The 21470-nt window shown below is 37.0% G+C and overlaps 12 protein-coding genes across 12 annotated transcripts; 4 read left to right on the top strand and 8 right to left on the bottom strand.

Annotated features, from left to right (window-relative positions):
• Window positions 1-1641: 1641 nt before the first annotated feature.
• B0P05DRAFT_555930 (kinase-like domain-containing protein) lies at window positions 1642-3170 on the bottom strand. The gene is made up of 5 exons (XM_051579850.1): window positions 3070-3170; window positions 2419-3023; window positions 2265-2375; window positions 2093-2215; window positions 1642-2047 (listed from the first exon to the last, which is right to left on the bottom strand). The coding sequence occupies exons 1-5, from the start codon at window positions 3116-3118 to the stop codon at window positions 1733-1735; spliced, it is 1203 nt and encodes a 400-aa protein (XP_051431456.1). The 5' UTR covers window positions 3119-3170; the 3' UTR covers window positions 1642-1732.
• A 134-nt stretch (window positions 3171-3304) lies between these two features.
• B0P05DRAFT_555935 (uncharacterized protein) lies at window positions 3305-4465 on the top strand. Its single transcript, XM_051579851.1, has 5 exons — window positions 3305-3405; window positions 3452-3853; window positions 3902-3996; window positions 4041-4233; window positions 4282-4465. Exons 1-5 carry the CDS (start codon window positions 3390-3392, stop codon window positions 4410-4412), a joined length of 837 nt encoding a protein of 278 aa, XP_051431457.1. The 5' UTR covers window positions 3305-3389; the 3' UTR covers window positions 4413-4465.
• A 21-nt stretch (window positions 4466-4486) lies between these two features.
• B0P05DRAFT_581132 (uncharacterized protein) lies at window positions 4487-4835 on the bottom strand (the record flags this gene model as incomplete). The annotated part of the gene is made up of 3 exons (XM_051582077.1): window positions 4487-4531; window positions 4580-4723; window positions 4764-4835. The coding sequence occupies 3 exons, from the start codon at window positions 4833-4835 to the stop codon at window positions 4487-4489; spliced, it is 261 nt and encodes an 86-aa protein (XP_051431458.1).
• A 154-nt stretch (window positions 4836-4989) lies between these two features.
• B0P05DRAFT_476947 (SET domain-containing protein) lies at window positions 4990-5492 on the bottom strand (the record flags this gene model as incomplete). The annotated part of the gene is made up of 2 exons (XM_051574938.1): window positions 4990-5157; window positions 5196-5492. The coding sequence occupies 2 exons, from the start codon at window positions 5490-5492 to the stop codon at window positions 4990-4992; spliced, it is 465 nt and encodes a 154-aa protein (XP_051431459.1).
• A 578-nt stretch (window positions 5493-6070) lies between these two features.
• On the bottom strand, window positions 6071-8900 carry B0P05DRAFT_555953 (Sodium/calcium exchanger protein-domain-containing protein). Its single transcript, XM_051579852.1, has 11 exons — window positions 8773-8900; window positions 8601-8729; window positions 8483-8540; window positions 8392-8441; window positions 8290-8348; window positions 7660-8233; window positions 6904-7612; window positions 6594-6844; window positions 6495-6539; window positions 6400-6451; window positions 6071-6353 (listed from the first exon to the last, which is right to left on the bottom strand). The coding sequence occupies exons 1-11, from the start codon at window positions 8866-8868 to the stop codon at window positions 6109-6111; spliced, it is 2268 nt and encodes a 755-aa protein (XP_051431460.1). The 5' UTR covers window positions 8869-8900; the 3' UTR covers window positions 6071-6108.
• Window positions 8901-9136: 236 nt separating this feature from the next.
• Window positions 9137-9694, top strand: B0P05DRAFT_477061 (uncharacterized protein; the record flags this gene model as incomplete). Its single annotated transcript, XM_051574944.1, has 2 exons — window positions 9137-9492; window positions 9538-9694. The coding sequence occupies 2 exons, from the start codon at window positions 9137-9139 to the stop codon at window positions 9692-9694; spliced, it is 513 nt and encodes a 170-aa protein (XP_051431461.1).
• Window positions 9695-9696: 2 nt separating this feature from the next.
• Window positions 9697-11940, bottom strand: B0P05DRAFT_477092 (WD40-repeat-containing domain protein; the record flags this gene model as incomplete). Its single annotated transcript, XM_051574947.1, has 9 exons — window positions 9697-9808; window positions 9874-10283; window positions 10333-10638; window positions 10721-10850; window positions 10916-11035; window positions 11082-11385; window positions 11430-11672; window positions 11712-11790; window positions 11839-11940. The coding sequence occupies 9 exons, from the start codon at window positions 11938-11940 to the stop codon at window positions 9697-9699; spliced, it is 1806 nt and encodes a 601-aa protein (XP_051431462.1).
• Window positions 11941-12630: 690 nt separating this feature from the next.
• B0P05DRAFT_555969 (60S ribosomal protein L28-B) lies at window positions 12631-13050 on the top strand (the record flags this gene model as incomplete). The annotated part of the gene is made up of 2 exons (XM_051579853.1): window positions 12631-12873; window positions 12925-13050. The coding sequence occupies exons 1-2, from the start codon at window positions 12694-12696 to the stop codon at window positions 13048-13050; spliced, it is 306 nt and encodes a 101-aa protein (XP_051431463.1). The 5' UTR covers window positions 12631-12693.
• Window positions 13051-13075: 25 nt separating this feature from the next.
• B0P05DRAFT_555972 (ankyrin repeat-containing domain protein) lies at window positions 13076-14317 on the bottom strand. Its single transcript, XM_051579854.1, has 2 exons — window positions 14150-14317; window positions 13076-14106 (listed from the first exon to the last, which is right to left on the bottom strand). The coding sequence occupies exons 1-2, from the start codon at window positions 14297-14299 to the stop codon at window positions 13372-13374; spliced, it is 885 nt and encodes a 294-aa protein (XP_051431464.1). The 5' UTR covers window positions 14300-14317; the 3' UTR covers window positions 13076-13371.
• Window positions 14318-15494: 1177 nt separating this feature from the next.
• Window positions 15495-18076, bottom strand: B0P05DRAFT_555982 (rab-GTPase-TBC domain-containing protein). Its single transcript, XM_051579855.1, has 10 exons — window positions 18026-18076; window positions 17840-17983; window positions 17664-17775; window positions 17325-17616; window positions 17193-17280; window positions 16802-17140; window positions 16519-16757; window positions 16137-16473; window positions 15830-16093; window positions 15495-15784 (listed from the first exon to the last, which is right to left on the bottom strand). Exons 1-10 carry the CDS (start codon window positions 18041-18043, stop codon window positions 15557-15559), a joined length of 2061 nt encoding a protein of 686 aa, XP_051431465.1. The 5' UTR covers window positions 18044-18076; the 3' UTR covers window positions 15495-15556.
• A 467-nt stretch (window positions 18077-18543) lies between these two features.
• B0P05DRAFT_555986 (kinase-like domain-containing protein) lies at window positions 18544-20037 on the top strand. Its single transcript, XM_051579856.1, has 2 exons — window positions 18544-19342; window positions 19393-20037. The coding sequence occupies exons 1-2, from the start codon at window positions 18632-18634 to the stop codon at window positions 19753-19755; spliced, it is 1074 nt and encodes a 357-aa protein (XP_051431466.1). The 5' UTR covers window positions 18544-18631; the 3' UTR covers window positions 19756-20037.
• Window positions 20038-21401, bottom strand: B0P05DRAFT_555989 (alpha/beta hydrolase fold-domain-containing protein). Its single transcript, XM_051579857.1, has 4 exons — window positions 21092-21401; window positions 20995-21047; window positions 20750-20948; window positions 20038-20709 (listed from the first exon to the last, which is right to left on the bottom strand). Exons 1-4 carry the CDS (start codon window positions 21375-21377, stop codon window positions 20264-20266), a joined length of 984 nt encoding a protein of 327 aa, XP_051431467.1. The 5' UTR covers window positions 21378-21401; the 3' UTR covers window positions 20038-20263.
• Between the last annotated feature and the right edge of the window lie 69 nt (window positions 21402-21470).

The raw sequence follows: 21470 nt of genomic DNA on the forward strand, positions 1-21470 counted from the left end.
GCTCAAAACTTTATGAAATCACATTGTTTATGAATTATGTTTGCAATTTAACGTATAAAATAGCCTATCTCGTTTTATATGCGTTACGTACATTTTTCTAAGGCCCTCATAAGTTCAATATTTAAAGTATGCTTGTTGATGTTAGAAAAGCATTTTTAGTCTATAACACCATTGTCAAAAGTTGCTTGTGTGATGAACTACTAGTGGTTTTTTGATTTTGATACAAAACTGTAAGACATGATGGGCCTCATATTTTTTTTTTTTTTTTTTGATAATGACTGATGTTAAAAAAAAACATATTCTGCTGAACAATACTAGCCTGATTTGTTCAAAAATAAACATAAACAACCTGCTTTCAATCAATTATTAAAGAAAACATACTATCCTATTTAAATAATAGAAAATCTGCTATAATCTTGTTGGAATTAGATAAAAAGTTAGACAGCATGACAAAATGAAAGGGATTCCATATGAAAATAGCATTAATTGAAGCTTCTGACCCAAATTGGAAAGTGAATACAAATCAAGACAGAACTTGGAGTACATATATAGAATTCTGGCAAATTTGAAAAGTGAGGGAATAAGCTTGGTGTCAAGAAAAAGACCTTAAACTGTATAGACTTCATTTTTATTATAAAAGATACATATGGCTGTTACTGATCAACTATCATTTCAGTAAAAATATTATACATTTGCTTTCTGTCTTTATCTTCTGCTGGTCCTTTATGTCTTTCAAGTTGAATATTCAAACTGAAAAGTAGATCATGACATTGTCTTTCTGAATTTATTTCGGAGCTTTGGATTCTGAGCAAAAATTAAATTCTAAAAATTAAGCAGAGCATGAAACACATAAGTGATATTTACATTAGACTATAAGAACAGAGAATAGAAGGGAAATAACAGACATTGATCTGTACATGCTTAATCGACAAAATGGCTGACCAATACTAAACTGTGATTGATTCCAAAGGTTATCATATTCATTATTGATTTTTCTCCATCAAACAAGCATCACAAATGTTACTTTCTTAAGGTCTCAAGAAGTCAAATGTTGATCGAGTAATGTACTTTATAAAAATAGAGTTATTTTTCATGAATGTATAACTTTCTTTTAAACTGATGATGAACCCCCCCCTTCGTTCCTGTGACTCTGAGGATAACTTTATTTCACTCAGAGAAGATAGCTGTCATTCCTCTTTTGAAAGAGATAACCATATAAAATATGACCGCTGATTCTTTAGCGCTCCTTTAATCTTATTTTTCAATGTTAGACACCATGATCGTATGACCTACAAAGTGGAATTTGAATGCATTTGATCATTTGAATCCTATTGAATTCCAACGGTGACAACCATGGTGACAAAATACTATTCATATCAGCATAAATTACTGTATTCTATTCAGCACAAAGCGTGTAGAAAATGCGATGATCCTATAAACTACACTAGATAAAAGTTTTCTTTTTTTTTTCTTCTTATCGTCTCTCTATACACGTTTCATATCAAACGAGAGAGCCAGTGGTATAGGATTTGATTCAACAAAGAATACTATAACCCATTTCTGGAAATGGTTTACTGTATTGGGAAGTGGCTGTAACAATAAAAAAAAGAAAAAGACGCGTCTAGTCCAATACCATGTTCAGCCACTTTCTTATTTTATTCTCATTGTTTTTATGCATAAGGATTATATTTACATTTTATTCTATGTACACAATACTATATATATAAACATTTCACTCTGAAATCATTAAATCATGATAACTGGATTGTGATCTTCGTTTGAAACGATCATATTGCCTTTTGAGTGAATTTCTTCTCTGTTCCAAAAAACTACTAAAATGACCGCCTGCTTGTTCCGCCATCTGATGATGTGTATAATCATAATTCAAAAACTCGTCTTCCAACTGCATTCGATACCTTGCTTCCATTGTCACTGGACTACTGTCTGCATCAAAACTGGTTCTGATGACTGAAGTACGTTTATGTGATTTAAGTCCATCTTCTTGAAACTCTTTATAATTCATCATACGTAATTTATGATTCTTTTTCTATCACACATTTAGAGTTTTTTTTTTTTTTTTTGTTTTACGTACGTCAGGTCGAATAGGTGGAGTCAGCTGTTTATGTTCCAATAAACCCCAATCAAAGCCCCTAAACCAAGGATGATATTTGACATCTTCAAAATCTAGTCTATGAAAAGGTGATTTGTCCAGCAACTAAACAACCTATCAGTCACTTTGTGAATGCATCCCATGGCTAACTTACACCAGTCAAGATATCTCTGCATTCTCTTGAAATGATTTCATTTGGAAATACAAGTGGATCATGTAAAATGGCATGAATCAAAGCTTCTTTTGTCGAGGCAACAAAGGGACGCTATCAAACAAGATAAGTAAACAATGTGATTTCTGTATCTTACCTTTTGAAACAAAAGTTCAAACATCACCACACCTAAACTCCACCAGTCCACTTGCGTTGAATAACCTTTTCTGGCCAACATTTCGGGTGCCATATAAGCCATTGTACCCGCCATGGACCAAATTAACGGTTGACTGGGATCAAATTGGATAGCAATGTTAAAATCACTCAGGTGAGCATATCCTTTTTGGTCCAATAAGATATTTTCGGGTTTTATATCTCGGTGAATGATGTTTGTCTTGTGAAGGTAATTCAATGAAAGCGCAATACAGGCCACTTGATGCCTTACTTGGCCTTCATGTGGCCTGAGTTGCTGGTGGAGATGAAACCGTAAGTCACCTCCAAGCATCAGATCGAGTGCCATAAAGAGTGTTTCATCGTCCTGAAAAGCATAGCGTAAATTAGCAATGAAAGGATGGTCGATACGTTCGAGTAAATGACGCTCTAGAATGACATTGGCTATGGCTTTTTGTTTGATACAGATGGATTTGTCAATGTATTTAAGGGCGTATTGTTTCTTTGTCTTTTTGTGTTGGACTATTCGGACTTTGCCATACACACCTTGTCCAATGATTTTGAGTAGTTGAAAATGACCCAGTTCAGGTCCTAATCAAAAAGGAATGAATATCGCATCTTTGTATATGTTGTTTACCTTGACTAAAATCTAATTCTTCTTGTTCTTTGCAACATGTAGCACCCATGATACAAAAGAAAGAAATAATAAGAGAAAATAAGAGAAAAGAAAGAAAAGAAAGAAGAAATATATAAAAAAAAAAAAAAAAAAAGCGAAATAAATACAAGTGTAACGCACTGATACAAACTAAAAAATTGCAAGTTATTGTTTGTAAGCTCAGCAAAATGAATGACACATCATCAAGTTTTTCACATGTAAAGATTTTCTGAGTTTGCCTGTATAAGAATCTTATATTTTCTCTCTTTTTCCTTTCTTTCTCTCTTATTGAATAACATAGAATGAAAGAAGAGACAGGTATAGCCTCGATATCATGTATTGACAACTTATGTTGCCCCTGTAGAATCGCATTTCATTTTGCCCATTATTATCATGTCGAGTGTATGTCTTCTTGTTCTATTTAAATATGGTGGATTTTATTATCGTTCATGTATCAACATGCTCTGTTTCTTGTCTATGGCGATCTATGGTACGATCAGTTCATTAGTGTTTCCCTTGATTGGCAAACGACATCTCATCCAGTGGTCAGTGGCTCGTGGCTATTATTATCTTGGTAAATTCTTTTGTGGCATTGAAGTCAAGGTGGAAGGACAAGAAAACCTTCAAGAGATACAAGGTCCTGCTATTTATGTCATGAACCACCAATCCAGTCTGGATGTCATGTTGATGGGTAAAGTGTATCCTAAAAATACTACCGTCGTCGCTAAAAAACAATTGAAATATTACCCCTTTTTGGGTTGGTTTAGTAAGTTTCTTCTTCATGTGTATGATCAGGTTACTGACGACAGTCTAGTGATATTGAGTAATGCTATCTTTTTGGATCGCAAGAATAGAGACAGTGCTGTCAAAGAAGCCCGTAAGGCGGCAGAAGACATTCACCAGAAAAATGTAAGTCCATCTCGATCAAGAGGAATAGAGACTCATAAAAGTAGATCAATGTATGGATCTTCCCTGAAGGTACCCGTGGTCATGCTGGTAAAATTGACCTACTTCCTTTTAAAAAGGGTCCCTTTTATATGGCTGTACAAGCTCGTGTTCCTATTGTACCTGTCGTTTTCTCTAATTACTATGATATCTACAGTGCTAAAGAGAAACGATTTACGAATGGCGTTGTCCGTTGCAAAGGTATAACACATGGCTTACAATGATAGTTATATTCATGATATACAATAGTCTTGCCTCCTATCCCCACAGACGGTGTTCAAGAAGCATCTGCTGACATTGAAAAACTTGCCACTGGTTGTCGCGATCAAATGTTAGCTGCTCTCAAGGACATCACTGTTCGTAAAGATAAATCCCAATAATATTTCTTTAAAATGATATATTTGTGTCATTTATATATATATATATATATATAATCATTTATTAAAATATGGTATTAAAGTTGAATTTGATTACGAGAATTGAATTTATGAACCAATAACTAGAACAAGAAAATGAATAAAGATATAAACTTCTGTTGATAGCTTACCTGACAGCCACAAAGACCCACAAAACAAGCATAGACAATAGCAGCAGAGAAACACGCTTGAGCAGTTGCTTTAGGGTCGTCTGGGTCACTCACAAACTCTGTCAAGACTTCGACTTTGGCATCAAATGCAAAACCAAGTGCAACCTACATGTGTTATACACGATGACAACTAGGAAACACTTACAAGAAAGATAATACCACACACAGATAATAAAGTACAAGCAGTTGCACAAGTAGGTCCAACAAGTGTTTTCATTGTATATTGAAAAAGAAAAAGAGAAGAAAAAAATCACGAAAAAAAAGAGAGAGCTATGAAACGCAAAGGAGGTCATTCACGTGACTCAATTGCATTAATTCAAACTAGAATCATCAGCTACAGAAAAAGTATAGAGGGTCCCCTTCTTAAAGACTTACGTTCCTTTACAGAATTTACTTGTACAACGACAAGGTATCTTTTCTGTTTGACTTGGTAGCTTATAATCATAGGTGATTTCTTCTCCTGCTTCAATATCGCGATTAGCATAGATCATGACTTTTTTCTGTTGATGGACCATCATGATTTTAACACTACAGTTTGGCTAACACATTGAGATACTTTTATCCTGTCATCACTTACTGTGCAGCAATGGTTAATAAACCGAGCCATGTTGCCCTTGTGTGTCGCATCCAACATGGTATCTTCATCCACACGAAACAGGTAACGACTGCCTATCCCTCTCTGTCTTTCACGTGCCTCTGCTACCTGTTGACGAACGATTTCCCCTACAAATTCAATGACCATCGTATGAGCAGCAATCGGTTGGTCTGCATAGACTCCCCATGCATGAATAGGGGATTTCTGGCACTTGAGTCTGACCTGAGGGCGTTTGACTGTGTCGATGGATTTGGTAACCACATAACGATGATGGTGCATCGTTTTTACAAGACGGGTGGGTAATGTGTGTTTGGGATCATACGGCTGTGTACGTGCTGCTGAGGTGACATGCGCATCGGGTGGTGTGCTTCCAAGCAAGGCCTGATGCATATAAACTAACTCTTCCATGTCTTTTACATGATGAAAAGGATCCCATGCCGGAGAGAGATCCAATGGAGGTGATTCAGGACGAAGCCATAATGCTTCTTCTGCATCCATGTGTTCCAAGTAAGCGAGTGTATGCCTGGCTTGATCGATACCATCCTGCCATGTTTCATCAAACGACACTCTCATGTTGGCTGAATCAGACGCATGACGCGTAGTTCTTTGTTGTAATACAAACTCATCGATAGCAGGGCATAGGATACAATCCTTAAGATCCTCAATAAACAACGATGCCAGTTCATCCAACACACATGATTTGGCTAATGAGCCCCACGATGTGGTGGCAAGATGATTCTAGAATCATGAGTGGATGGCTATCACACACATAAACACATCTTACATGGTGATCCCAATGTGTTTTAGAGTCTATGTTAGAAGGCGTGTTTGCAGGAGACATAACAAAAAAAAAAACAAAATTAGAAACCCTCCATCCTTTATTTACATCACGTGATTAAAATGCATGAAATTCAATCATCAAATTCACTGTGGTACAGGTCACATAAACCACAATCATCCACCACCCAAGTCCTTTTGTGATATGATAGCCATTGATATTGACGACAATCAAGGTACTTAAGAGAACAGTGATCAGGCCAAACGAAGAAATCAAAATGGTAGGTGCAATTGCAAGTTCATAAGGTTTGCCGGTAAGCCATGTTTGATAAGTCGAGGAAATACCAACACCAAGAACCATGTCTAACAGATCTCTTTCAGAAGCATGCTTTTAAGAATACTTACTTACTCAGTAAAGGACCAGCATAACAAGCTGAAATAGCCATGGTAGGAAATCCCATCTAACAAACATGAGATCATTTATGAAGCAACCCTCTGTCTTACCTTGGCAATGGCGGTATTTGCCACTAAATCACCAATACTATTACCCTAATAGGTGCTTGTCAGAAAGAACCTTCATATAAAATACACATCATGACTTACCAAAGCAAAGATCGTGAGACCCATGATAGCTTCACTAATGTCAAAGATAGCACCTAAGGCCTGTAACAAACCCACCATTTCATTCGCTAATAAAAAGATCCAATTCAACGCAATCACAAACCCAACAAACGACAACATCCAATGCCATGTGGGTGCCTCATGGGCTTCTGTCTTGACCAGCACAACAGCAGAACCAACGCAGCCCATGAAGAACCCGACCAGAATACCATACGAAGGAATAAACCCATTCACTATATATATATATATACACATCAAGTCAATCTAAGAAAACATACACAATACACTTTACAGGCCATCACACCGGTCACGAAGGTGGTAGCAAAGACTGCTTGTGTGGCAACGAGCCAACGACACCAACCACGTTGGCTTTCTTCATCCTCTTCTAACAACAGGGATGTATCGCCATTTAAGTCAGACAAACTGCGTTCAGATGAAGGCACGGTCAAATAACTACTCTTGTTGGCCAAGGGAGGTGGCATGAGTCCTTCTGAAGCAACGACAACCACTTGAGGTGTAGATTCAGTCACTTCAATATCGTCCACCTTGACTTCATCACTTTCAGCCACAGGTAAAGTGAGTGTGAAGACCAACACTAAGGGAACAGCCACCAACGCACTTAGTCTAGCAAAAGTCGATTTACTATGCCAGTCTTGTAAGGTAGGGAACAAGGTACTGCAGATCTCGTCCATCCAAAAGAGCGAGACGGATTCTTCTAACAAAAGGTCCTGAGTGGGCTGTTTCGGCGTAGGCAGTTCGTCAGGTTGGTCTAATCGGATTTCGGGTATACTGGGTTCAGCTGGATGTGTGGCAGCTGAGATATAAGTAAAATAGTCATCATGGGTCATGGAGGATGTGCCTTGTTGATCGACACTCTCCTGTCGTGCAGATATACAGGGTACAGATGCTTGCGTGTGTCGCTTCAGAACAGAACCATCCCTTCTGTGTCTCAATATTTGGGTACTATTGGCTCGTTTGATGCTTGCGACTTGTTCTTGGAACTTTTTTTTTTATAGATCAGTGGTTGGTCTAGATCTGTTAAACTTACCTCAATTGCACTAAAAAGAGAAGTACGCATACCAACACGGGGCGACATGGCATGTCGATACAGACGAGACGAAATAGACCCATTTGTGCTGGTCGTACGAGGAAAGTCTAAATGCATGGATGATTTTCTTGATAGATGCGAAGAGTTGGGCGATACAGGTCGAATGACATGCCCTACATGATCTTGAAATCCATGCGCAGGAATGTCGAGACGAAGTGGTCTGTTTTGTAAGAGTCTGGATGTCTCTGTTAGTAATTCTTCATGCGTCGATTTGGGTTCTATTAGAGGTTCTTCTTGAGGAAACCGATAGGCACCCATGACCACAACAGCGACATAGGTCACATAATAGCCAATCAAGATTAATCCATGGTACCAACAGATGCGTTGGTGATAGACAATCCATGTCATGATCATGATGGCACCTGTAAGAAAAGACGCGTCCCGCATGAATGTAATCCGTTTGGACTGAAAGGGGCGAATGATACCCATACAGCCAGAGACAACACTAACAATAAAGAAAGCTGCACCAATCAGTTCACCAATCGCTAATGAACCAGATCCGCTATTCATGGCACTAAAAAAAAACAAATCATATAAACAAATATGCTCTCCTTTTACATACGTACATACGTGAATGTACTAAACAGATCCGGACTTCCATTCCCAAACGCAAGCACCGTGACACCCGCCTTTGTTTTATGAGTCCATCTATCCCAGTCATGATACACTTACCATGCTTTCTGATAATTGAAGTCGTGAAGAAATCGTTTGAAGATTAGGACCTAATGTTTGTTTAGTTTCATATGCATAACGATAAACGTACAAAAGAAATCAGCAGCTACGACACTCACTGCACCAAACAAAAGAAATAGACCAGATATCTATGTATACATATGAAATTTAGAATTCACCTTTTTTTTTTTTTTTTTTAACTTTCTTACCATGATCATTAAAATACAAGGTTTCCATAGTGTTGAACAGTAATAAAACCTTAGAAATACACCACTAAATCCATGACAAGCACTCATGACAAATGCACATTGATCAGTATGTGATTCTATATCAGAACACTATCGTATGTAAGCATATCCTTCTTTAGGATAGTTTGATTACCGTCTTTTTATGATGAGATAATGTCAATAAAGAAGCTGATGCCATCATAGGCCATAATAACATTAAGCATAAGAGATGCTTTGGTTGAACAGTCATCCTTTAAAGAAAACAAAAAAAAAAGAAAAAAAGACAAAAAGAAACAAAAGAAAGATGCGTTGATTTCTATTTTATATCGATTGGCTACCCCTTTTTTTTGGGTCATCCAAGATTGGCAAAATGCATGAATCATGACATCACTCTATAAAGGATTTCATAAAATGGATTTATAGAATTGAATGACCGACTATAAAACCAGAGAGATCATTTCTTTTTATTTTGTTTTTTTTTTCTTTTTTTATTATCATTATTATTGTTTTTCAAAGATATGAGTAAGCAACACTATAATACATCCGATGTAGATCAAGAGGCTCCTCCTCCAGCTTATCAAGAGACACCACCCTTTAATCCCAACTATACAAGTAGTAGTAGTCAGTCTCCACCCTTTAATCCTCATTATCAAACACCACATACACCTGAGACGCACCAAGCCATACAGCCTCTTTATCCTCAAATGCCTATGCCTCAATCTATGCCTATGCCTCAACCCATGCCCGTACCTCAAGTACGATATCAAACCATCGATATTCCTTATTCAGAATCCACCGTCAGTGTTCGTCATCAACGTCAGCTTGCAGAGCGCAGGAAATTTCCTCTTGCGGCTATTTTCTTTTTATTTGGATGGTGAGATGATCAGCACACGAATGAAGACTAATGGGTATCTAATAGGTTTTGTCCACCGTTATGGGTGATTGGTGCTTGTTGCTGTGCAGCAAGTCGAAATGAATATGAATCCTTTTGGGGTAAAGTGAATTTTATTATGGTCATGGCTATGATTGCTTCTTCTATTATCTATTCCATGATTGCCATGTCAAGATACATGTAGATTTATTTATCTTTTTGTGTAAATGCACCAGAAACAAGACATAAGTTGCGACTTGTGAATTGGATATCATAAATAGGTGTTTGTTTTGTAGGAAACACCCCTAATTGCTCATGACTAAAACGATGAATAAATAAAAACACACACACACACATATATATATATATATATATACACTTTACCTCTCAAGAATGGCTTTTTTCTTTCGATCTTCATCTTCTGTCTTGAATCGCTTTTTGGCTATAGCAGATGTTGTGTCCGTATTGACATCCCATACACGCACTGTACTATCAGCACCCCCTGATACCAACACACCATTGTCTGCACTAAAGGCCAATGAATAGATAAATTCAGTATGACCAGTGAGTTTCTTGATACGTTTGCCACTGCCTAAATCCCATAACATAATCGACTTATCTTCACCTGCAGAAGCCATCAGTCGACCATTAGGTGAGACAGCGACTGTCTTGATAGGACCTGTATGACCTGTAAATACACGAACACAAGTCCCCTTTTGGACATCCCATAATCTTGATGTACGGTCACTTGAACCCGTCACTAGATATTTCGAGTTGGGATGGAATTTGACTGTCTAACAAGTAGGATTCCATCAGTCACATCCTTGACATGTAGATACTTACATCCACATCTGATAGATGGCCAGTAAAGATTCTTAAGGGATTGATCTGATCACAACTCCAAAGACGTGCTGTTCTATCATGAGAAGCAGTGGCAAAATAGAATCCAAATGGACCAAAATCAACATCCCAAACAGGACTGTTGTGTCCCTTATAGATTACTAAATTCGAAAATGTCTGTGTGCTCCATAATCTGGCTGTCTTGTCTTCTGAACAAGACACCAAGTATTTGTTGTCTGGACTAAAACTAAGGCCATATACAGGTCCACCATGACCCACTAGTTTTTTGTATTCTGATCCATGGCGTTCCTTTTGACGGTTTAGGTCATGGTCTAACCAGATGGGGTCAGTCTACAGTTATCAAGTCCTCTCTTTACTTACAGTCATTCACATGAGCAGGGTTAATTGTGTTTCGAAGTGATCTTAGTTTTTCTCCTTTTAGACTCCATATCTTGATAAACGATTCAGAGAATCCACCAGCAATCAAAGTAGCATCTTGTGTAGTAGTGACACAGTTCAGACTATAGGCTATTAGTCTATGTGTGTGTATATGTAAATATATATATATATATATATATATATATACCTGTCATGTGTATTATGAAAAGTATAACAGCATATACTAGGTAAGGAAGTCTCATTTAATGGCATACGATAATTCATGTCTTTCAATGAATCCAGTTCTGCCTGAATATCTGTTCCCCTACTTAAACCAAGCGTCAATTTCGAAAATACACCCGTAGTTTACTTACTAAGGAGGTAATGGGATATCACCAAAGGCTGGACCATCCACTGTATTCTCTTGGATTCTCTTTCTAAAGGCTTCTAATGTTGGATTCTCTTGTACTGCTGCTTCTTCTTCTTCTTTTTGGACTGGTTGACTTTCTTGAATGGCTTGTTCTATCTCATCTCGAAACGATTGATCCAGTTGATTCATACCGAGTTGAACAGGTTGTTGATTGAATGCTTCTAATTGTTGACTTTGGTGTCCAATAATACCAATCACATCATCCATCTCTAACCCGCCTGCGGATTTCAATAATTTACCATGGACCACTAACATACAATGAGCACATACACACACTATCTCTTCTACTCACCTTGAATATTCAAGTATTGATTCACGATACGCAACAGCAACATGAATTTGTTGTCTTGCAAGTAATTCAGAAACAGTTCAAAAGGTACACCCGACATGCGTAGATTGTATTTGTTGTCTCTGTACATGCGTGCTAGTTCATTCTCGCGGATATGATGGGGTTCAGTGACTGTCTCAAGCGTATTTAAGTCAATTGTGTGTAATTCAACATGGTCTCGTTTATAAGTATTGAAAAAGGGTTTTGCTATAGGATGTCAGTCTTGTATTACCACTATTTTGTTACCTTTGTCAGTGAGATGTTTGCCAACAAGATCAAGGTAAGAATGAACAAAGATAGGATACAATACAGATCGTAATTCAGGCTATCATGTTAAAAAAAAAAAAGAAGAAATGAAAAAGTAGATGTATACCTTGTACCAATCCAATGAATTCTCTATCCATTCTCTTAGACTTTTATAACTTAAATCATACGCGTCGATATCACTCTTGACAGGTGCTTGGTGGTCTGTCATCTCATTATTATCTACACTGACTTTTTCTCCTTTGGCTTCACGTAAAAAGATAGCCTCTGTTGTTTTATAGCCTTTCTTTTGAAGGTAAGACGCGACCATGTTATCAATATCAGTAGCAGAATGAGATACTGCTGCTGCTACTTGTTGTGACTCTGATACGGGTGGTGTGTTGGACATAAAGAAGAAAAGGAAAGAAAGAAAAAAAAAGTCGTGTGACGTGTCTTGAAATGGATCATTGGAAAAGATAAAAAAAAAAAAAAAAGGGGAGAGAGGCTTTTATTGATGGTATCAAACGAGTTATTTCTATTGACCTATATATAACCTATGATGATGAGTATATCTTGATCCTATGTAATCTCTCTTGACAAGTCATCCAGCTGTAATGCATACATAGATGAACCGGACTGGACCCGAAAGTAATGATGAGCGGAGTTTGACTGAAAAAAAAAAAAAAGGAATGAGCTATGTGTAAAGACAATGTTAGAGGCGGGTGCATGAAAGAAGTGTGTAGTCATGAAAGTAATCCCATACAAGTGAATCTTTCTCTCTCTCTCGTTTTTTCACGAAAATGGTATGTGGATGGATGGATGGATAGATGGATGGATGAAACTGATTGTTTGATAGCCTACCAGACTTCACCACAACAGAAAGAAGCGTGGACATGTCTCTGCCGGTCACGGTCGTATCGGTAAGCACAGAAAGCATCCTGGTGGTCGTGGTCTTGCTGGTGGTCAACACCACCACCGTATCAACATGGATAAGTACCATCCTGGTTACTTTGGTAAGGTCGGTATGCGTCACTTCCACTTGAAGAAGAACCCTAACTGGCGTCCTGTTGTCAACCTTGACAAGATCTGGACTCTTGCTGGTGAAGGTGTCCGTGAAAAGTACAAGAACACTGAAAAGGTGCCTGTCATTGATGCTCTTCAAAACGTAAGTTACATTCGCTTGATCAAATGGATTTCTGACAGTGTTTTATAATAGGGTTATGCTAAGGTTCTTGCCAAGGGTACCATCTCTCAACCTGTCATTGTCCGTACTCGTTTCGTCTCCAGTCTTGCTGAAAAGAAGATCAAAGCTGCTGGTGGTGTTGTTGAACTCATTGCTTAATAAACGAATGCTTATTTACAGACAATGTTTATTATGATTATTATTTTAAGAATTTACAAATAGGCAGTTTATAGTTATCCAAGACCCAATACTTTTGACGAACACCATCCCAAACACCTTGTTCAGCCCATGTATCAATTGGCATGGTCACATAGTCTGTACTCAAGCCTAATTCACGTAAATCAATCTCGGATACTTGACAATAGATGTCTTGAAAGAATTGATTGGTAGCACCAAGACCATTAAACCAGGTATAAATACCATCTTCATGCATCATATTGGGTACACATTCATGAAATGTGTGTAAATCATCATAGAATTCTAAATAAATAAATATATGTATATATATGGGTTATTATTAATGATGCTGTATAGATACTCAACCTTACCTCCATAGGTATCAAAAAAGATACCGTCAAATAAGATGTCTAATTGAGGTACCATGTCTTGCCAACGACCAAACAGGATCTTCACACCAGGCTTCTTATCCCAGCCCAAACTTAACATATGAGCATATACATCAGGATGTGCTTCAATAATATAATGGTTCTTGGGCTTGTATTTCTGAAGTTCAGTATCAATCAGACCAAGTCCAAATCCAACATTGATCACATTCAGTCCTTCTTTAGGACACATCACTTTTGCATGCTCTACCATCAATGGACCTTCCCAGCCCATCATGACAGCATCGTTATTTTCATCCATGAGCTTATTATCATCATAATGAAGTTTTTGTTGAAGGTAGACTTCATTCGCAATGACATGTTCATCATCGTCATCACCAAATGCTTTTTTCATGGCACGAATCAAGAGTTCAGTGCGCACACCTTCATCCACTAATCGATCATAGACTTCTGTATGCTTGTTCTTGAGTGCTAATTCACCTGCTGTGACTTCTTGTTTATCTGTTAGGTTGTAAGGATGCTTTTCAGACAAGAGCCAGTTGACAATATCCAAATGACCATGTTCTGCTGCATAATGAAGTGGTGTACGACCCATATCGTCTGTGAAACAAATGTCGGCTTCTTGATCATTCACTAAGGATTTGACTTTTTCCTAATAGATAAATAAGTATGGATAGACACATATCCAAGTTTACCATATCATGATCAATCACAGCTTGAAGAAGAGCACGACCAAGTGCTAAATCCTGTTCGGAATATCCCTCTTCTTCTTCTATAACGGGTTCTTCTTCTTGTTGCTCAACAGGATTGTCAAGCTTTTGTTTCTTGGCTTCTTGTTGGTCCATAATATAGAAGAAAAAAAAGGGAAAAGGTAAAAAAAAAAAAAAATTTATAGGTGACTTTGTTTATGTGTGTTGCACAGAAAGTCTATTATGCTTCTTCTGTGCAATAAAGGATATACTGTTCAAGAAAAAGTTGGTGCTGCTTCACACTACATTATTGTGGCAGTACATACTTGTTGTCTGCTGATTCATTCAAGGGAATGGACCCAAGTGTAGAGCGAACGAGGCAAGGTCATGCATACATGAGTTGGATACCCACATTTTGACAGTAGATTTTGAAAAAAAATAATTATTAAATAAAACACTTGTTTCAACTTGCTCAAAACACCCTTTTTTTCTGAATCTTGATGTGCTAACAAAAGCTGTAGATATTCTTCAAATGATGTAAAAATAGAATATACTTTATGAATAAGACTTTGAGATAAAAGAAGATCAAGTTAGATGACCATAAAGTGCCATGGTTGTCGCAAAATCATACAAGAAGAAATTTAAGTTTATTAAACACAACCTTGTACACTTTATTTACACCTCTAAATATACCAATGTCTTTATTTTTCGAGGAGTAAGGCTCGAAAAAAAAAAAAAAAGTTATTTGCGGACTCTGAACTGCGTTTTCCTGAATGAAACCCCTTTCAATATTTGGCTAATTTTCTCCATGCCTTAAAAAACGGCTTTCAAGGTGCTATATCCGTTAGCATAATACAGGTTACATATGCTACGGGTTCCTAGTAACAATAGAAGTCATTAAGCCCTACTATCTTTATTACAAGGAGTATGCTCATTAATATCTTTATTGCCTCCAAGCTCAACTAAATAACCTCAAACTTTGGGCTCTCAAATACTAACCTCGATGTAACCTATGCCAATGCACCTTGTTGTTGCGTTCAACAGAAAACGCAAGACAAGACTTGAGTATAGGGATCATATTAGTATCTCATCATCATGCATATTTCTTTCTTTGTATTACGTTTAACCAAGAAATCCATATTCTTTATCATACTAGACTCGCTCTTGTGCTACAGCAAAATGGAAGGAAGGATAGACATGTTGTTCAGGAAAGGAAAAAACATACTCCTTATGGTACGAAAATGAATTATCTTGGTTCATTTAATATACATATCCAAGAAAAAATAGGGTCTCTTTTTATTTACTTATTTACTTATATATTATGGTTTCCTTAATAACAGCAACATGTTCCAGAAACTTGCATAAGACTCCCTTTTATTATTAGTATTATTATTATTAGTATTATTATTATTTTTATTGTTTTTTAATGAGTTCATGCAAAAGTGGGTGAATCACAGGTAATTTGACTGTACTGCCTGATTGTCGCTTGGATTCTACAGCTTCCATTCGTTGTTTAAACTGGTAATAAAGGATTTCGGCTCTTTGTAATGTTTCTTGTAAATCAATCGTCATGGATAGATCATTTGTATATTTAAGTATTTCATCAAAGTTTTTCAAGTACTCCATCATCACGTCTCGATGCTACTTGTATGAATACGTTTCCTTATCTATATTTCTTTCTTTTACCTGGTCCAAAATAGACAATGCAACAAAAAGATGAAATTTATCTGTCAAGTAATCTGTCCATAACACCTCCCATAAAACCAACATGTCTTTCCAAGTAAATTCACGCTTGAACCAAACCAATAGCCATCGAAAACAGAAAAAGAAGTTACCACTGTCTGTACGTTCAAAATGCTTATATAAAGAAGGATCCATGAATTGTAACAAGAGGTCCATGGTCAATAACTGTTGATGCATGCCTGATTGATCTGTATAGAAATTGGACTTCTATCCATGTCATGAATTATTCTATCCTATTGAATTTACATACCATACGCTCCATAAAGCCAACAAAGGCCCAAAAGGCAAGTGCTTCGTCTTCAATCACAGCATATAAAGGCGACAATAAATCAGACATACCTTGAACATATCCTAATTCTGTATTGAATACATTATAAGTGCATAAAATATGCTTGAGTGTTTCCAGGTGATGGTTGGAGCCAGACTGCATATTGGGAGTATCCAAGTCTTGATTCATATAAATATCGACAGTACGATCTGTACGATGCACATCTTTATCTATTCTATGCTTTTGGTCTTGCCATTCTGATGTCTCTCTGAGGGAAGCATTGTTGAACCACTGATGCTTTAGATCCAGATAGTGTTTACTATCGACATGGTCAGAACGAATTCCATATCTCTTTTCTCCTCACCTTTTTTCTTGATCAATACGTTGACGCTCTTGTGTATCAGAGTCCCACGCATAGACACCTGTCAAAAACAACCAAGCCTGTTTTCGAATACGCATATCCAAACCTCCAGAAAAGATATGCTTCTTGACTATCTCAAGATCTACCAAGAGTCGACCCTTTTGATCAAAATAAGAATGCCATTCTGCACTTGTTACTGGTGTTGTCCTTGTATGGGTAGGGATAGAGACATCATTTTCAGACTGAGTAAGGGCATGAATACCATACAAATTACCTGTAGACTTACATTGAGTATTTCAAAAACACCTAATGCAGTATCTTCTTCCCATCCATCATGTCCCCATACACCAACATGACGATACTTTTGATCTTTGGGTACTGTATGACTTGATTGAGCAGCTAAACCAGCCGCCCATTTGGCTAAAAAGATACGTGCTGAATCATAATCGTCCACTGTTTGTTTGACTGTTTCGTTCTGGTGACACATCTCTTGAACATGGGTAGGGAACAAAGGAACTAAAGGACGTGTAGCTGGTTTACTTAACAAGTTGACTGCAGTGTCTCTTGAAAACTTGGTGACTCGTGACAACTTTTCTAAAATGTTCCAACGTGCTTCTTTTAATGTCTAAGGAGAGGATACTATGAGCGATAAAGTGTAAAGAGAAAGGATTACTTGCAGCAACAAAAGGATCCATTTGAGTTGCTGCGAATAAAGCAGGTGATGTATTGCCATGACCCACAAGATATAAATAGTCTGTCTCGGAGCTAGAGCAACTTAATTATCAAAAGAGAGAACAGTGTTGACTTACGCGTGTACAGGCACAAGTTGACCTAATCGATCGATAAACTCATCCCCTCCCCAACGTACTTGCTGTGTATTGCCTACAAATTTACCACCCTGCGTGTTCTTTTGAAGCATAGTACTCTTGCTTTCATCATCATGAAACCAAAAGGGACCAGCACTCGGTCCCTCTTTAAAGTTGATTACAATATGGCCATACCATCGAGAAAAAGAAGGTGCTTGAACAAGTAGAGAATGAATCGTGTCTACAGGAGCAGATAGAGCATACAATGTATGTTCTTCTGGTAAAACAATAGAAGCTAGAGATATAGCATTAAGCATGAAAATCAACTCAGTCAGGACTCACATTGAATTTCATTCTTATCGTCTGGATGAATATCCACTTGAACAAAGGCCTCTTTGTCTTTGGAGGGAATGACTGTCTCAGGTGTCCAAGCAACTAGGTATTGATGCTCTGACTAAAAGAAAAGAAAAAAAAAAAAGAGAGAGATATCAGCCCTATTACCTTATATCTTTACTTACGTTCTCAACAATAGATAAATAACCTGCAATAAAACCAGCAGGGTTTTGAGAAGGGTGAATATATACTTTGGATTTTGAATATAATAGTTTAACAGCTTCTTTCTTGTTTCCTGTTTTATAAGCAATACGAGGATCTTGAATGATCTATTGTCTTTGGTCAATCTAGAGCCAGACAAGTCAACTTACATCAAACGTGTCTTCCATGACTTGTGTGAAAAAAAAAAAAAAAAAAAAAAAGTGAAAAAGGGCTTCCCTTATTTAGAATCTCAACACAAATTTTGTCAGTGCACAGTGTAACTCTTAAAGAAGGAAATAATTCAGCATGAATGAATAAGGGAAAGAGAAATCTCAGTGCGCATGAATTCGAATTGCATAAATCTATTTTTATTAGAATGGTAATTGTCATTTATAAATCTCCTTTTCTAATTATAGGATTATCATTGTTATACATAGGAGCAAACAGAAGTTTCCCCTCTTACAAATTTGATTGTTATTAAGAACAGAGAAAGAGAAAGAGAGGAGGATTGTATAAGGGGGAATTCTTATTTCGATCGATTATAGAGAATGCTGATCTACACAATAGATGTTGTCATCTTGTTAGATTCTTTACTACAATGTTTGTGTTAGGAGCAACATTCCTATATAATCAATGCTGTCTCCTATCTTCAGGAAACAGTGTTTAATATTAATACAATTTCAACCCCCTTTCTTTTATTTTGCATATAAATAGTCGGGTTATTTTGTTTTTCTTTCTACTTCTTTTTTCTGTGTTTCTTTTTATTCTATTTTAATATGGCATACCAACATCAAATCAGTTACATTAATAACCCTGTCAAAGAGCCACCAACAACGACTGCATCTGCTTATTTATCACAATACCAATTCCATCCTGCTTTCCTTGCAAACTATATCATTGGCGAAGAATTAGGATCAGGAGGATACGGCTTTGTTGTGTCTGCTACTGAAAAGAGAACTGGGATTGAGAGAGCAGTCAAGTTCATCTTTCGCAACAAGATCCCTCGCCATAGTTGGGTCAAAGACAGAGAACTCGGCCCTGTGCCTATGGAGATCTATGTACTTAAAAATGTACATCATCCTAATGTGATTGGTTATGTGGACTCATACCAAGACAATCAATTCTGCTATCTGGTGATGGAATTACATGGTACTCAATGGTCACAAACATCCAGCTTCTTCAACAACGACATCCCACAATCACCTGCTTTATCTGAGGACTCATTTGATAGCAGTTCAACCAGTTCTTATTGTTCTATTGACTCACCTGTGGACGAATACCCTTCTTTCTTTGATAAACCACAAACAATCAAAAGAAGAACTTCTTGTGACCTATTTGAATGCATTGAGCGCCATAATTACTTTGAAGAACCCATTGCTAAAATGATTTTCCGTCAGATTGTATCCTGTGTAGCTCATTTGGATTTGATGGGCATCTGTCACCGTGATATCAAGGATGAGAACATTGTGATTGATGATCAATTTCAGGTAAAATATTTTTAGCCAGTTGTTGAATGGTATACTCATTAATAGAATAGGTTAAAATGATTGATTTTGGTTCTGCTGTCTTATTACCTCGTCATTTTGGTGATAACAAGACTTATCTTTTCAACCAATTCTACGGCACAGTCAGCTTTGCATCACCTGAGATTTTGATGGGTAGATCTTATCGAGCTGAACCTGCAGAAATCTGGTCTTTGGGTGTTTTGTTGTATACCATCTTGTTTGGTGAAGTTCCTTTCCATGATTCGAATATGGCAATTGCTGGTCAATTTGTGCATCCCAAAATCAAGGTATCTCACAGCTGCTATCACCTTATCTCAAGCATGTTGAATCGTTCTCCCGAAAAAAGACCCACCATTCATCAGGTATTAGCACACCCTTGGTTTTCCGAGTTTTAATTATTGAATTCTTTATTGTTTGGGCTCCCTTTTTTTTTTTTATTATTTATACATTTTTCCCTAACTAATTTATATACCTCTTTTTATATCTTCTACATTTTTACTGAACCAATCTATATACAACCACATCAATTTTTTATTTACACAAAATTACTTGCATGATTCACTTTTTCTTATACACTCTATAATTCTAAGCACACAAAAAAAACACACACACACACACAAAATTACTTTCTATTTTCATTTTTATAACTGAAAATAATTATGCCCTTTCTCCTCTTTTTTCTCTTTTTATGAACCACATCCATACACTTTATTTTTTAATTTCAATTTTTGTACATAAATCATTCATATTTTTGTTTGCTAATATCCAAATAAAAACAAAAAAAAATTCATTTTACATATATATAAAAACAGAGAATGCAGAATCAGGGATTTCATAGAACAATCAACTTTTTCTTTCTCCTGTTTTTCTTTTATGCAAACCTAAACTATCGAGTTGCATATTTTAAATAGTTTGCACAGACTTAATAAAGTCACAGATCAAATGCAAAGATGTGATATAGGAAGGTAAATCAGGATAGTCATCGACTAAATAACCATGAATGACACCCATCATACGTATGCCTACTGTATCTACACCTGCAGTCAAGAGTTGAGCAGCATACGCTTCACCTTCATCACGAAGAATATCTGCCTCACATGTCAATATCAGTGCAGTAGGTAAGCCTTTTAATTGATCTGCAGTGGCCAATAAAGGTGCAGCATAGGGTGTGGTCACAGGCTGTGGAAAATAAAACTTGTGTAGCAAATCAAGGTGATGCTTGCCTAAGCCATAAGCACCATCACTAAATAATGCATGGGATGGATACATGCCCACTTGAGGACTTAGGACAGGGTACAATAAGACTTGTGCCTGAATGGCATGTGGTAAACCTCGATCCTTTGCCATGACTAAATAATAAGTCATTGACTTTGTATTGTTTATGCTTACTTGGTAAGGCAGCAGCCATATTACCACCTGCAGAATCACCTGTAACCACCAATCGATCAGAGTTTAAATGAATCGAACGCCCATATTGAAGAATCCAACTAACAACTGAGAAACATTCTTCAAGGGCTATAGGAAACTTGACTTCTGGACTCAATGAATATTCCACAAACACAACAGCTGAGTGAGATGTGATACACAACTAAACCAAACATTCAATGGTGCACTTTCATGTCAAGTCTACTTACATCAATCGCCAGTTTAGAATACGAGTTTGTATTACCCATTAACCATCCACCGCCTACCCTAATTGTTAAAACACATGACATAGTTTGCTTTGTATACCATGGATTAAAAGAGTCACAGGTAACACTTGTTCTTCTGTGCCTAGGGGTCTAAAAATAGTGGTATTCATCTTATCCATCTGTTGTTTAGAGCGCAAAACATCTTTTAATTTAGTCTTGACAAAGGGCTTATCATTTTGAGCACGTAAACCAATAATAAACTTGCGTTGTTCCTCAAGGGATTTAGTGACATTCTTTTCAAATAATGGATAGATATACTCTTTGCTATATGAGCAAGCTTCTTGATAAACAGGATGAATACGAGGTCTTTCTGATAAAGGAGGCATGATGAGAAAAAAGACAAAAAAAAAGGGCTTTGTTTATCAACTTTATGAAACAAAAAGCTTCTTGTACAACTACACTTGTTTATACAATAGTTT

The sequence above is a fragment of the Gilbertella persicaria genome (genome assembly GCF_025201335.1).
Source record: "Gilbertella persicaria strain CBS 190.32 chromosome Unknown B0P05scaffold_44, whole genome shotgun sequence".
Classification (NCBI taxonomy): Eukaryota; Fungi; Mucoromycota; class Mucoromycetes; order Mucorales; family Choanephoraceae; genus Gilbertella; species Gilbertella persicaria.